A 15,126-nucleotide genomic window follows, 5' to 3' on the forward strand; every position below is an offset into this window, starting at 1 on the left:
GAACCTGTGGTAAGAAAATAGGTTTGACCCTTATTTCTGCCATTCACCCAAACGGCAATTTTTAGTATACATTTTTCATCCCCAAACTTATTTGAATCTCTTTTTCCAGAAAAGCTATTAACGGGGCGAAATGAAATCACTGTTTTACTGTCTGCCATTATGGGAAATATAATAAGGATGTGGATGAGGTGCTTTGATAAACACAGAAATGAAAAATCTGCTATAACATTTGACTGAACTGGCTCTCACTGTTCTGCTAATAAGTTAAAAAAATATAATTCTTCATTAAGTGAATGGTTTCTTAGAAGTAAAGAGGTTTGATAAATTACAAGGCCAATTTCCCAAAATGAACCTCATTTTCTGCCGAATTAAATTGAAATCTTTCTGCACCTTAGGTTTGCTAAGGCTGCCCCTGCTCAAAAACACATTTGTCAGTTATGTGCCAGGGAGCAGACATAATTTAGGAATTAAATACGATTAAACCATTTTTGCTCTAAGATATCTTTTATTGCTGTTCCAATCATTGTCTCGTGGGAGAGCAGGATATTGAAATGTTAAGGAATCTTGCCTTGTATAACAGAGTGTAATGAATCTGGGGCTTCTTGTTAAGTATTTTATATTTCTTTCCTCCACTTTCAACATGCCTTATTAAATATGTTTGATATATGTGTTACCTAAGTCATTTTTTTTTATTCGTGCCCAAAATTCAGAGCACGGAAATGTCCTAAAGCAGGGGTTTCCAGTCCTGGTCTTGCAAGCCCGTATGCCTGCTGTTTCTTTTTTTAAATTCCAGCTGAGCTTAATTACTTAATTGAAGCCTTAATTGCATTAATAAGTTTCGACTGATTTGGGATTTGAATTTAATTAGGAAATGCAATAGTTAAAAGGCTTCCTCCAGTGTGTTTAAAATCTGAAAACAGTCACACTATTCAAATTAACCCTGTTATTACGTCGATTACATATTCAGTGGAGTAACTGACAACTGGCTGGAACAAAACCCAACGCCTGCTCTAAGGTATTAAGTGATATTGCAGCATTGGAGAAGTTGATCCAGGGTCATTGTCGATCAGCGGCTCTGACACCATGGAATCTTCTTTTATTGCACATTGTCAAGCAGGCTGCAGGCTTCCTGGTCTCAGCTCTGAAACAGTGTTTGTGACAATAGCTGACAATAGTCTTGTGGGTTGTAGGAAGACACAGCCAGTTCTTGAGCTGTTGGTTTGTAGGAATCTGAACGGCACAAACCTGGAGAAGCACCGTGAGGATAGGAGCTCTTCTGTGATTGCAGACTCTTAGTCTTTTCTCCATAATGAAACCTAACGTGGCCAACGTCAAGATGCGTGGCACAGGCTGTCCAGAACAATATGTGGTATGTTTCATTTTTGTCAAAAACTGCAAAGACTTGCTGTCTGCAATCACTCCAAGATTGAACTGCCTTCCCCGAAGTGCATCCTGTAGCAGGTTCAGCAAGTCCCTCATCCTATTCAAGGTGTCTGTACCTTTAAGAAGCACATTGGCTCTTAAATTGCTTCATAGCATTTGCATCTATTATGGTAACAAAGTTAATGAATACTTGGCTTTCTCATGCTACTGTGAGCAGAACCAGCTGAACTAGTTCTCTTGATTGGTGTTTGCTTCGATAACTAGACTCTGTAATGGAGACTCCATGACTTATCTATTACTAATAGATAGATCACCTGGCATTTGGACATGGACGTATATGGAACCTCTCACAGTCAAATTGTAAATAGCATAGAGGGAAAGCTGTCAATCTACTTGAAAAGTAATAAATAAGTAAACCTAGTATTTTCTGCTGGCACAGCTAAGATGATATTATTCATGTCACTGAACAATCTCTGTCACATAGTCAACCTGCTGTCCAGCTATTTGAATAGGACCAGCCACAATGTGTCTGAACAAAGCATTCTTTGATTGAAGTATTTCTTTTGAGGTTCATTGGCAGTGGTACTTTGTAAAGGGGGCTCTACATATATTATCTAAGCCAATGAGCACTCTTATTGTTTTTGTGTGAAAATGGCACTCTTCAGTCTAATTATCCACTTCTTTAATCATAAGTACTACCAGCTGTTAGTCTGCAATCTGGCAAGGAATTGGACTCAGTAAGACATCTGTATCACCCACTGTTATTTATTAGCCTATTCCACATGTTAAAAGTCTTCAAGGTTCTTCTGCTGCTTCTTCATCTTTGATCTGATTTTCTCAAATTGTTAATTAGAACATGTGATTAACGGGAGACTTGTTGTAGACAAAGAACTGCGCAATAGGAGAGCAGTCATATTGTGTCATGGGCATTTTCTCACGATGATGCTTTTATCCAAAGTGGCATCCAGTCAAGATGCAGTGTATGCAGATGACAGCAGCATAAAACAACACTAAAACCACAGAAAAGCATTAGTGCAGGACTCATTAAGTGCTAGGATGTCTTCCAGGGTGAAGGAGTACAGACAGGAAGTAGTGACAGGCTTAGTCAGCCTTTGGAGTCAGGTATGCAGTATCCTACTGAGGTGAGTTGTCACTTTTTGTTCCCTGAAGAAGGTGAGGGAGTCCATGGCCTCTCACATAGGCTGGAGTCATCTGAACTCAGAGGCTACGGAAGGCTGGCCTGGCCTTGAGATCCAGCTCGCTGCTGCTTGTGGCAACGGTAGACCAGGAGGTTAGACCATCTGTGTGCTGCACTTCAGAGGTGGGTGAAATCGGCGCCCTTCCAAATGAAAAGTGCTTTTGGATTCTTTGAAAATGTTATATAAATCTATATAATTACTGATACTAAATGCCTCACTTTGGGTTGTGTCTGGAGGCTTCATAAGATAACTGAATGTATTTGTAAGGATGTACTGTATGAGCTCTCTTGTAAGTCCTGTTGCGTTTGGTAAACTTCTGCAATCCAAGGAGAAGGTCAGTGACTTCTGATCGAAATAGACACACTGTAGAAGTTCTCTCTTCCTTTGTGTTTCAGAGGGAAGTTTGTTCAAATATATAAAATGACCCAGCTGTACAGCTGAAGTAATTGTCTCTTCCCAGGTGTCCACAGCCTTACTCACTGTCAGTCAATCAGACTCATTCCCATGCAGGAGAGACTGCAAAAGGGAACATTCATCTTTATTAATTAGGCTCTGAGCACTTGCATCCTCATCAGGCCACCTTTCAAAGTCATTTGTATCTGACAGTTACTCTCACAAAGGCTTCTAGCTTTGATGACACATGACAAAGCCAGTAGACGCAACTAACAAGTCCATAAACCTGCACCTCAATGAAGTGCCAGCACTTCAGGTTAATTCTCCTGAAAGCATTGCTGCCATGAGCAGAATTTATAGTATCCTCCCTTGTTTTCAGCTGAAAACTGGGCTTTAAACTCTGATAAATGCAACAATTTAGTAACCTGGTTAAAAGCAGAAGTGAAGCACCAGAGACTGGATGTTGTTTTTCATCTAATAAAGTCAAGAGAGATTGCATACTGTTACCTATATTTTACAAGCGTGAAGGCAATGCTTGAAATTAGATTTATTGTCACCCTTAATTTCCAGTCTTCATCTCCACATTGACATTATGCTGTTTGTCAAAGAACTGCTTGATCTGGTAATTAATGGTGTCAGGCCTGTAGTACCATGCAGTGTGGTGTTACTGTATTCCCAGCTCAGCTCTTACCAGACTAATGTCTACAAAACACCACTGCTGTTGACAATGATGGAGGGATAGAGCCAGTACAAATTATAGACCATGTTTCAATGTTAATGGTGTTTTGTAAGATGGTTTTCAGAGTTGTGGAATGCTGCTAGTCTTTAAAGAACAACATGAATAAAATCAACATTGTCTGTTGTCAATACATTTTGCTGGAATCACAAATGAAATTATAAAAGTACAATTCGATCGAAAGGTAGTTCACAGATTGAAGTATAAAGTACTTCAGAATAAGATTGGAAAAGATAGATTTCTTTAGTTCTTCTAGTACTTCAGAAAAGATTGAATTGTTCATCAGCAGGTACATTACTTTAAGGGCATACTGAAAATACAGGTAAAAACAGATGTATCTTACAAACGTATCAGTCACTATCCGTTTGATCTAGAATGATCTCTTTTCACGTGTTAAAACAAAACATCTTTGGACAAATTTAAACACTAAGCGCCCATTCCCTCGTGCCTAAAATAGGGTCTAGCAAATAATGATTAAAGCAGAACAGATTCTCGTTTGCAGCAGGAAGCGTTTGTCGGTGTGTTGAATGATCGTTTCCAATACCTGGATAAACTGTCTTATTAAATAAAAATAGCTGCTTTGTTTCAATTAGAAAATTATAAGCCGAGAAAATTTAAACCCTTAGCACAAAATCACCTCCAAGAAATCATTAAATGTCTAATAAATGCGAAACGAATCGATCAGACTCAATCGATTGGTACAGAACATGACAATATGTACGTACTGTATGTAATATGACAACATGGCTACAAGTAGTAAAAGACTAAAAAACTCCCAAGACTTTTCTTATAATTTCTTAGTCATAAATTATAACTAATTTTATCTTTAAAGAGAAGAGTCCCGTAAAAGGTTTAGACTATATTCTTGACAGAAACATATTTTATTTTGGCTGCGTCGTAGTACGAAACATCCTCCGAGTGAGAATCTGAAGCCAGCGCGGAGCCCAGACGCTGGTTTGTTTCAGCACTGGACAGCTCCCCTTGGCGGTCGCCCCCGTGTTACAGCTCTACAACCTACAAACTTCAAACCATACCGGAAAGCAAAGAGAAAACACGACAGCGAGCAGTTCCAATCCAGCGAATGCTGGAAAGGTCAAGGCTGGACATCCCTGGAAAAATGATCACAATAATCACAATTTCCTTGACGTGCCATATCCACGGAGAGCCCTTTCACTTATTGATCAACAACACAGGCAAGGCCGCACAAGTCAGACGTGATCAATTGCTGTTCTGTATTCCTGACGTGGATTCTTTGGTATTGATCTTTCCTTGCTGACTGATATTTCTCCTTAAAGATTTTGTTCCGTTCACGTTGACCTGAAAGAGGCGGCGAAAAGAGAGGACCAGGAGGTCCTTAGATCAGTGTTTTTAATCGTCATTCATCTCAGTACCAACTCTTCCAAACGTTTTCAGTGGAGGGAGGGGAGATTTCATGAGGTTAGACTCCCAGAGATTATTGTTGCAGTTAATAAACTGGCTCACTCTTGAAACTTTAAGTTAAATGGGTTGTAGGCGGTGGTTAATACTGCAAAGTCACTCATCAGGTGGAATGCTAATGTGAGAATACAATTAAGAGCTTAATGCTTTGAGTTCAGGGTGCTTTACAGGAGACAAGTACGGTACGACTACGTCACTAACGGCTTCTGAAATTAAAAGTGGTGCTAGAGTCTATCCCTTTAAAAGCAATGCCTCATTTACTTCGAAGTATTGATTGAATTCCCTAGCAATTTTTCATAGTACTGAAAAAAAACACAGTCACTCTAATGATTTGTTGCTTGCTCGTGACGAATTTCTGATTCATAAGAAAAAATACGTTTCAAGTGAGATCCGTTTTTAAACTACAACACTTCTATTATTAAGCAGTGCCTTTTGATTCGGGATTTTTTTCGGGAGCAGTCCGATATAGTCTATTTTTAGTTCACATTTGGTTGCGAGAAATGCTGGGCTAAACATAAATGCTGGAAGCCGAAATTAAGTTAAGCTCTACGTATTGTTAAAAAATACAGCGCGCACACACACAAAAAAAAAAACACTGAATATCAGTTCTCCTGAACTGCTTTGCGGTGGGTATTCGAATGACAAAACCAGGACTGTCGCTTGAAAATTTATATGAATGGAGGCGCTGGAGACGGTGATGCTTTTGAATAATCTAACGGGATACGTCATTGCAACCTGTGCCGATTGGCCGAGTGCTGTGCTCTTCCCAAATTGCGTTTTTTTCCTCAGAATTGTGGCACTTCAGCCGGTCTCGGCCACCGGAGCAGCAGGAGCCTCAAAGATTCCCCAGGTAAGAAGGACAGATCTCCCAATGGCGCTGGGATTGGCGCCCACGCTTGGGCGCCTGGATAGACCCGCGAATTTCTATTACTAATTTATTTGCTAGTGTAACGTTTGGGATTTTGTCAAATGCATTTCTTTATGTGAAAATCACCAGTGAATTAGGTCTTGAAGGAGTATGGGTTCTTTTTATGTTAAGAGTTGCGTTTACTGTAAATCCCTTTCGGGGCCAATGATATAAGTTAATCAACATCTGCTTTCGCGGAAACTACAGTATTTGCGTTACTCTTTCTATCTTGCGTCTCTTCAGTTATGTTGGTATATCCCCATAGTGGGTATATCTCCACATAAGAGAAGAGTATCCCCCTTCTCTCTAATTCCACAACTTCTAGTTTAATACGAATTTTTAAATGCTTGAATTTCGCGAGGGAAAATAGTATTTTTCTTCCCACAAAAGATGCTGTGATAAACGGCGTATGAAAATGACAGCGCCTCTAATAAGGTTTACACACTTGAAATGTTAATAATACCCAGATCCGATAAAGAACGAGTAAGGCACGTTCAAGAGCTACATCGCTGCGCCCTTTATCATTGACTTTGCAGCTGGCTATATGACACAATAAATTCAGGCCGTCTTCAATTGGAGGAGTGGGATTTTATTTTTACCGTACTGTTAATTGTGGGAAATCTGCAGAGGTCATAATAATAATAATAATAATAATAATAATAATAATAATAATAATAATAATAATAATAATAATTAACTCTTCTGTATTGGGTCAACTTCTAGGTCATTCTTATGGGAAGACCAAGGCGTTTCACTCCGACGGAATTATAATCATAACAACAGCCGCTCGGGAGAGTTACGGTGGAGAGGAGTTCTGTATCGACGGAGCTTTTTTCAATAGAAATCCGAGTGTACAGACTCCTACCTGCGAAACCTGCTAGATGAGTGCCAGGATATCCCCGGAGCTGGCGCTTCCAATCCCGCCCTGCTCCGTCAACGGGACTCTCAACCAGAACAACGACACGTGCATCGTGCAAGTGGGTCGCTTATTCCAGACTTTCTCCTCCACCGCGGTGCTGGTCGTGCTGGTCGCGGTGATTGTCGGCATCATCTTCGTTTCTCTCGCCACGTCTCACGCTCACAAGAGCAAGATGAAAAAGAGGAAAATACAGAAGGCACAGGAGGAGTACGAGCGAGACAACTGCAGTCCCCACACGGCCAAAGGCGGGCAGACGGACAGGCAGTGTGTCATGGTGAGATCCGGACACAGAGACCAGACGCCTCGGTCATCCGGTGGAGTCCAGAGATGTGAAAGAAATGCGATACCTCGAAGCGTCCCTCCCATCGCAGAGAACAGATCTAGAGCAGACACCAGACTTCCCGAACAGGGGGATGACCAGTTACTGGAAACTGTAGTTTTGTCTTGATACAAAATAGCAAAGGAAGAACATTGTACATATTTATAGTATAATTTAGTACATAAGGAAAATATAGAAACCGTTGCTTAAGCGCATGTTAGGTCACTATAATCTGTACAGCTTCAAGGATTACTCGCAAGAAGCAGTGTGGCACAAAATTTATATCCCTGGCCTTGAAGGGCACTGTTGTGTACTGTGCAGTACGAATTTGCAATTCCACAAGCCCCTGGATCTGGGTCTCACCTACTGTCTTTGTACATAATGCAGCATACCTGCAGAAGCGACGCCGTACGGGTCAAAGACTTGGCTACACGAATCCACTTCACAGAGAACAGCGACGAACTAACCACTGTCAGGCTCACACTGACAATGGGCTTTCATTTTTTACGGTGGTATGTGTGTGTGAGAGACGGTGAGGGTTCAGCTCCCGACGTGTGAAAAGACAAGGCAAAGCAGTGCACGTTGAGCACCTTAGTTGTGCGGTAGCTCTTCCGAAATTCGAGCGCTGTCCTCTCGCTGCGGTGCTGAAATAGCGACGCGGGCGACTGGAGTCGTATTAACAGAAAAGCCAGGAAACGCAGTCGAATTGCATCTTGCAGTTCTTGTATTTTATTTTTTTGTGTATTGAAACATGTACACAATACATATATACATATATGTAGGTATTTATCTGGGGAAAAGGACACCTAAAATTCTATAATATGGATTTTGGTCTTTTTTCTATTTTCGTTTTGGAACCGAGTGCGAAGCGCTTAGGAGTGTGTTAACCTCCCAAGATGCAGACAACAGGAGAAAGATTGCGCGATGTGCGAATCGTGTCCAGGGGCACAGCCCTGGTTAGACTAGGACGAGTCTTGAGAGTGTGAAAAAGGAAAAGGAGCATTAATTCTCAGCTGTAATATTTACCAGACAGCTTAACGTGCAATTGCTGTTGCTAGTGCCAACACAGTCAGCTTATTTGAGTTTACGGCCGCGGTGCTGTATGACAAACGTGTACGTACGTGTTCTTACGCTTCAATTTTTTACGAAGATGTGCAATAATTCTGACTTACGTTATATTTCTTGCATCGGACTATACACACAAAGGTATTCGTTTTGTATATTAAAATGCTATTTATAGTGTTACATCTGATGTACAATAAACAAAAGCATCATTTGAAAAGTCTCACCTCTCACTTGGATTTCATCAAGTTCTTTGTTCAAATTAAATTCAAACATTACAGGCCATCCACCTACAAAACTACCGTTATTCCTAAGCATGGAATTACACACAGACATACACAGTTCATTATATATGGTCAGTCGAGCTAAGTTACTGTACATGAAAGAAAACCGGAGGACTGTTATTAGAATGTCTTATGTCTTTTTTTTAAAGAAACGAACTGCAAAGAACTTCTAAATTTTGACTATATTATCTTGAGGCACCTACATGAATATAGTTTTATTTTCATTTCATGAAAAGGTGCACAGTGCTTCATATGTGGACATACCCAAACTTTTTTTAACGCTAATGTATCTCAGTAAGAGTTTGTGACTGGACTGCATTATCGTATTGTTTCTTGTACTGATTCTTTCATACGTCCTTAAGAATCCTTGAGAGTGACTGGGTACGGCTAACAATGTACGTTCATCCAGAGAATTCTGCTTCGTGTCGTTTGAAGAGATGCACGGCAAATAACAACGCAGAGGCTAGACTGAAGGTTATTTCGTGACCTTTGTATTTATTTCCGGGATACTGTTTTTCAATCAACGACAGGCTTACGGACAGAAGCATAATACACACCAATCCCTACTATTGTTGTAGTACGAGTCATCTTCAGGGTAAAAGAATGACTAAATATTAGTTTATAAATCTCATTTTTTTCGTTTGAAAGGATAATGTTACAGGTCATCTTCTTTCTATCGTGCTGACTTTTTGTCCATGTGTTTGTCAAAGTTATTCTGTCTGACAACAGTTTTAATAGTCTGTGCAAAATTATTAAAATATCCTTCACATTCCTATTCAGGAAAGAGCACAAGATAAAGAGTCTACGTTTCCATCCATATGCAATAAGCAATAATAATAATAATAATTGCTTACACTTATATAGCGCTTTTCTGGACACTCCACTCAAAGCGCTTTACAGGTAATGGGGATCCCCTCCTCCACCACCAGTGTGCACATCAACCTGGATGATGCGACAGCAGCCATAGTGCGCCAGAACGCTCCCCACACACCAGCTATCATTGGGGAGGAGAGCAGAGTGATGAAGCCAGTTCATAGATGGGGATAATTAGGATTTTTATTTACAGACAAGTCATTGGTGCAGCTTAATACTAAAACCCAAAATAGTATTCAAGATGAAGACCTCTACTACTTTAGCAGGGGGTGTATTCCATCATAAAAAATGTCAGTGTTTTAAACAATGTAACTGTAGCAGTGCTTTTTGAATTTCACATTCATCAGAAATCTCAATTAACTCACAAAGGTGAAGTGTTGGGTATGGGTTCTAGTTTCAGATTGAGGGTTACAACAACACGCCAGGCTGCAGCTGCTTGAGAGAGTGGCAGTAATGTGGAGTTGAGTTCAGACTCTAGAATAGAGGGTCCCAGGTTTAAGCTCACAGGAGGCACAGCTGTTTAATGCTTCAACAAAACTTTGTTCAGATTGGTCTAGTTAATTCCATGCTGTGTAAACAGGAACCCTCCGTGTTGTTGTTATAAACAAGCACCTGTTCTCAGTTGACTTTCCTGGTTCAAGAAAGGATAAAAATTGTTTTCATAAGTTCAAAATTTACATCTCTTCAGGTGACTCCCAGTGCTGCTCTTCTGTGTTTTTTATGTATCAACCTGAAAGCACACTTTTTCAGAAATGTACACAAACCAGATTGTCCTCCGGTTTTCAGTGAATATGACCGTAAACTTCTGCAGGGAACAAATTAAATTATTCTCTGAACACTTAAGATCTCGAAGTGGATTCCCATTGTAAGTTGTGATGAATTGTAGTGCATCTGGTTGTAATATTTGCACACAGAATGTGCCTGCGTGAAACATTCACATTTGATTCAATTACCCCTAGAGTCTGTTCTTGATTGTTTTTATTTTAAATTTGTTTTCATAGAAAGAACACCAATTATAATGCTTTACAGAAACCCTAACTCTGACTGTGGATATTAATTTAAGCCTGGATTTTGCCACAAATCAGTTAGGTTTTAAGGGCTGTATGGGGAACATGTGTAGAATTAATTATATATTGGAACTATTCTGTATTATCCAACACTGGACAGGAATCTCATGAATGGACTTCACTTGAGACAGTCCTTCCTCTGTGACAGAAGCAATGGACTGTATGCAAGTGATGTTAATATTTCATCTTCAGTATGGCAGGCAGTGGGAGTATCACAGCAAAATGTGTCAGAGGGCTCAGCTGTCACCACATGACACTTTTCAAAATGACTGAAGCCCATAATGAAAGATATGGCAACAGCAACACACTTTATTGAAGTATTTTTTATTGACTGAGGCAGGTAATTGGGAATTGTTTAGTTTGGCTTTTTATATTTACATGAATATTGTCTCCAAAAACTGCAGAATAAAGATTAAGTAGTCATTCATAACTCATATTAAGGGGGAAGACTTACAGCCTTCCATGTGTACTAAAAGGCTTAGATTTTACCATGTGCCATATTTTAAACCAAGCGACCAATAGGAGTGGTGTAACTGTATATAGCACTGACTCAGAGTGACAGTACATAAAATTTAAAAGCATTTTAACTAACTGCAGCAGAGATCGGAACATTTCCTAAGGAGCCATATTAAACACTACAGAACATGACTAGAGGAAATGCATTTGAAATTTGAAAATAAAATCCAGGACGGAAAAATAATTAAAACAAATTCAATGTGGTCAATGTTTTCCGGAGCTGAAGAAGATGTTTTATTTATCTACGTATTTGGTAGGAGTGTAAGATGACATTTTTCATTGCACTTTCACCAGAGCTGCAATGAAAATCGAGTGTGACTTGAGCTTTCCCCAAACACAGCTCAGGGGCAGTGCTGTACGACGTGCGGCACAAGATAAATTCAAATTCTGGGATCCCAAAGCAAAACTCCAGGAGTGGTGCCAGCATCCCGGCATGTGCTTTTTGTCTCCGAAAAGTAAGTCATTGCGTATTCCATCATTTACAACACAATGTTATAACTCACCTGTACTTGTTTTCCCATCCTTTTGATTAAATCGACAGCAGGGAAGAAAAAAAACAAAACAATGGGGCTTCAAAAGGAGGCTCAGGGATATTTACAGAAATAAAAAATAAAAAAATAAAATGAGACATTCTGGATAGAGCACCACACAGTTCTGGACCACTGTGATTCTCTCAGACGCCGAACTCCTTCTGCTCATTGCAATGACAGCACGAGGCTCTTCTTCATGAAAGGGATTGTGGGAGAGTGGATCAAGCTAGGTAGCCATGCTGTTGAAGCCGATATCCTGACTCTTTCTTTCAAGAAACAGCGGGATCAGATCCTGGGATCAATTAGCTCCTAACTCCCAAAAGGCAAGATCAGTCAAATGACCTTTTATTGTTCATAACGGCAATATTTTATGTTTAATAGGCGGATGGCTCTAACTAACAGAAAATGTAACAGCTATGATTTAGAAACATCTGAAAGTCAGTTCCAAAACCACTACTGAAAGCCTAATCAAGTTCCACAGCCAGCCACAACAGGAGGAGAGGTGTTAAAGACACACGGCCCTGACTGTGAACATGTCAGGTCAGCCTCTGCTGTATTTGTAGTGGAACTGGTACCTTGCAGCTTCCCGAGGCCCAGTTCAGTGTCTGGTGATTTGTTCATTCCAATAGCCTAAAGTCTTCTGTTTCACCCCAAGAGAGGAGATAGCGTCTTCTGTCTTGAGCTTCATGGGGTTCTCACCTGCACCTCTGATTGCCTTACATTGCCTTACAAGCACCCTCCAGCTGTCAGCTTTTCCTTCTGGATCAGGTCAAGCTCCATGATGGCAATAAAAACCCTATTCATAATCAGACTTCATCGCTTCAGGGTTCCTCAGACTCCTCACAGTATTACAAGGAACACATATTATACAAAAGCTTAGGTTTATAGTTTTTTTTAACATCAAGAAAAAAACAACTAATGTTTCTTTACGCTGTATATCTATTATTTATTCTCAGATGCTGATGGATCTTTGTGTTGCTAATTGACTAATTAGAACCAGTGTTGCTAAACAACATAATGTAAGTACACATTTTCAGTGGCTAATTAATTTAGCAGTTTGTGAATTTAATGACCTGATGAAGGTCATTTTTCCTCCTACAATAAATGGGAGCTTTGCCTTTTTCAGTGTGCAGGATCTCCTCCTTTTTCACCTTTCTTGACCAAAAAGCCTCTGGGCACTGTTTACAAAAGCGTCAACCATAATCTATAACTAAATCCTGGACACAACACTGTCATATAATTACTTCTTCATCCGCAGGGAGAGTGAAAGAGCTGTGTGCAGCAGGGACTGTCTCTGACCGGCTCCTTTTCAGCTGTCGGAAGTTAAGGGATCAGTCCTTTCTGGAGGCCTTCAAGGCAGCAGGGCCCTGCGTGCAGATCATAAGGCCAAAGCCAGTCCAGTTCTCTCAATGCAGGGAATACAATGAGACAATTATAAACCTTCACCGCTGGCTCCTTCGTTTCTCCTCCGCCTCCCGGTCTTCCACCTATTTATTATTGATAAAAGTGGGAAAAGTAAAGTCTTTCAAAATGCATCTTTGCAGATAACTGTTACTGCGATCAATAACAGCCTCTGTGGAAACTGTGAAGATTTTGAAAGAAAATGAACATCGGAGATGTTCACGGAGGCTTGCTTGAGATGTGAAGTTATCACCTATGTAAGGGCCTTCACTTTACTCCAGGCTCCATTATTCAGCCTGTTTCTGTCCTCAGGTGTGTTTGGATCTGCAACTCGCCTGGGTGGACAATACTTACTAATGAAGAAAATGTGCACCTTTGCAACATCTGTGGCAGCACTCCTTTTAATGCACATTTCCTCATTTTCAGTGGATTTCTGCTCCATGTGTATGTATTTTTCATGAACTGTTTCATTTTTTGTATTGTAAGGCTGCAAAGCTTGAACCTTTGTATTCTGAGGACAAAAGAAGATTTCTACGATAGGAACAAAGTAATTAAGACTATGAGAGCTTGCCATTTTTTTGCACACTAAGTGATTCTGTAACCATGCCAGTATGCATTTTGAAACATCCTCATATATTAGCTTCTGCACTGAGACATGGAAAATTGATTTTTTTTACCTTCTTAAAACGCATTGTAACTTGCTTTTTCATCAGAAAAACACATTAGCTCTTTGCAAAATATTACATTTTTGCACTCAGTAGGTATTTCTGTGGCAGCAAATAAGAAGCAATGTGATGTCAGCATGATGGTTAAGCAAAACTAGTTTGAATATATTGAATATATTATAGAAGGCATGTGCCTGTGTTTTAATAGGACATTTCTTGTTCATTTATTTTCCATATCTGTGCAACTTCTGTATTCAATACTGTATTGCACTGAGAGAGGACCTGTCCTGTACAAACAGTGCCAGTCTAGTTCAGGTGGCCAGGCAGCAGGCTGTGTTAATCCATAGCATCTTCAAACCCCAGAACAGCCTTGGCATCATCCCAAGAAAGTGTGTCTCTGATTGTCTCAGAGAGCCCATATCCCTCGCAGACGCTCTTTATCACATCTTTTAAATCCTACCCTGTAGTAACCAGTAACACGGCTCTGCCTGCTTAAAATTGAAAAGATTATAATGCACTGATAAATGCGCTCATGGATGCAAATGGAAGATGCAGCCTTGGTGTAATCTGTGTTTGTATGCCAGAAGGGGAGTGAGGAAGATGAGAGAGTGGGACCCAGTGCAGGGTGCATGCTTGTTAAAGCACGATTGCGTCCCGCTGGTGCCCTAAAGCTGGTGTCCGGTGCAGGCTTCTGCATTTTCTCCCACTTTTTTCATCATCTGACGATGGCACCTCCAGTCCAGGCAATGCAAATTTATTATCTATCCCATCCATCAAGCGTACTGTCCAAATCCTAGCTTGGAGCACTTCGTGTGGATCCCCATTTCAGCACATTCACTCAGTCTCCAGCTCATGTGTTTTCCCAGAAATTACTCTTAGGAATGTGCTTTGCTTTCTCCGGGGCAACGGTTAACCAGATCTAGTGCAATGTGTTATATTGCACTACACCTGCCCCTTTATGAAACAGCTAAGAGCTAGCAATTCCTAAGCAGGATACTTCTTGCCAAGGGGAGACACAAAGCATGCACGCTTCAGAATATTATTGCAGGATTCGAGAATGCTTTGTGCAAAAGAGGACGGATTAGAACCTGGCAAGTTCTCCTGGGTTGGCATTTTTAAGAGTCAGTAACTAAAGCAGCAACAGCACAATAAAGCCTTTTAGGCTAAGCTTTCAAACGCTGAGTTAAGAGCAGGGTGTGGAAGTGAGACTTTTGATAAGATTGTCAATCACACGCGCCCCACAGGTGCAGATCATTCCCAACACGTTTTATTTCTCCTGATCCCGACCTTTCAGTGCCTCGGAGGCAGACGCTTGCTTTCTGAAGCCAGAGCTCTTGGATTTCACGAGATGACGTTGACACTGGGGCAACAAATCAGACGCCTAGCTTGTGCGTCCCCCAGCCCGGAGTGAGGGGTATAAATCACCCTGGTGAGG

At 40.6% G+C, this 15,126-nt stretch overlaps 1 protein-coding gene and 1 long non-coding RNA gene across 2 annotated transcripts; both read left to right on the forward strand.

Moving 5' to 3' along the window:
* The first annotated feature begins 1,964 nt into the window (after window positions 1-1,964).
* LOC148657764 (uncharacterized) lies at window positions 1,965-6,939 on the forward strand. Its single transcript, XR_015939979.1, has 3 exons — window positions 1,965-2,704; window positions 5,938-5,998; window positions 6,779-6,939. It is a non-coding gene; the product is annotated as an uncharacterized LOC148657764 (long non-coding RNA).
* LOC148657765 (uncharacterized protein C11orf87 homolog) lies at window positions 6,937-14,971 on the forward strand. Its single transcript, XM_088638251.1, has 2 exons — window positions 6,937-7,248; window positions 14,936-14,971. Exons 1-2 carry the CDS (start codon window positions 6,937-6,939, stop codon window positions 14,969-14,971), a joined length of 348 nt encoding a protein of 115 aa, XP_088494377.1.
* The last annotated feature ends 155 nt before the right edge of the window (window positions 14,972-15,126 follow it).

This window comes from Lepisosteus platostomus, chromosome 7 (assembly GCF_059453375.1).
Source record: "Lepisosteus platostomus isolate fLepPlt1 chromosome 7, fLepPlt1.hap1, whole genome shotgun sequence".
In the NCBI taxonomy this organism is placed as follows: Eukaryota; Metazoa; Chordata; class Actinopteri; order Semionotiformes; family Lepisosteidae; genus Lepisosteus; species Lepisosteus platostomus.

What these genes read in the sequence shown, in the direction of transcription:
- LOC148657765 (XM_088638251.1), top strand. Translation starts at nt 6,937, where the DNA reads ATGAGTGCCAGGATATCCCCGGAGCTGGCGCTTCCAATCCCGCCCTGC. An exon ending in CGGACAGGCAGTGTGTCATG is followed by an intron (nt 7,249 to 14,935) that starts GTGAGATCCGGA and finishes CGCGCCCCACAG; the next exon opens with GTGCAGATCATTCCCAACAC.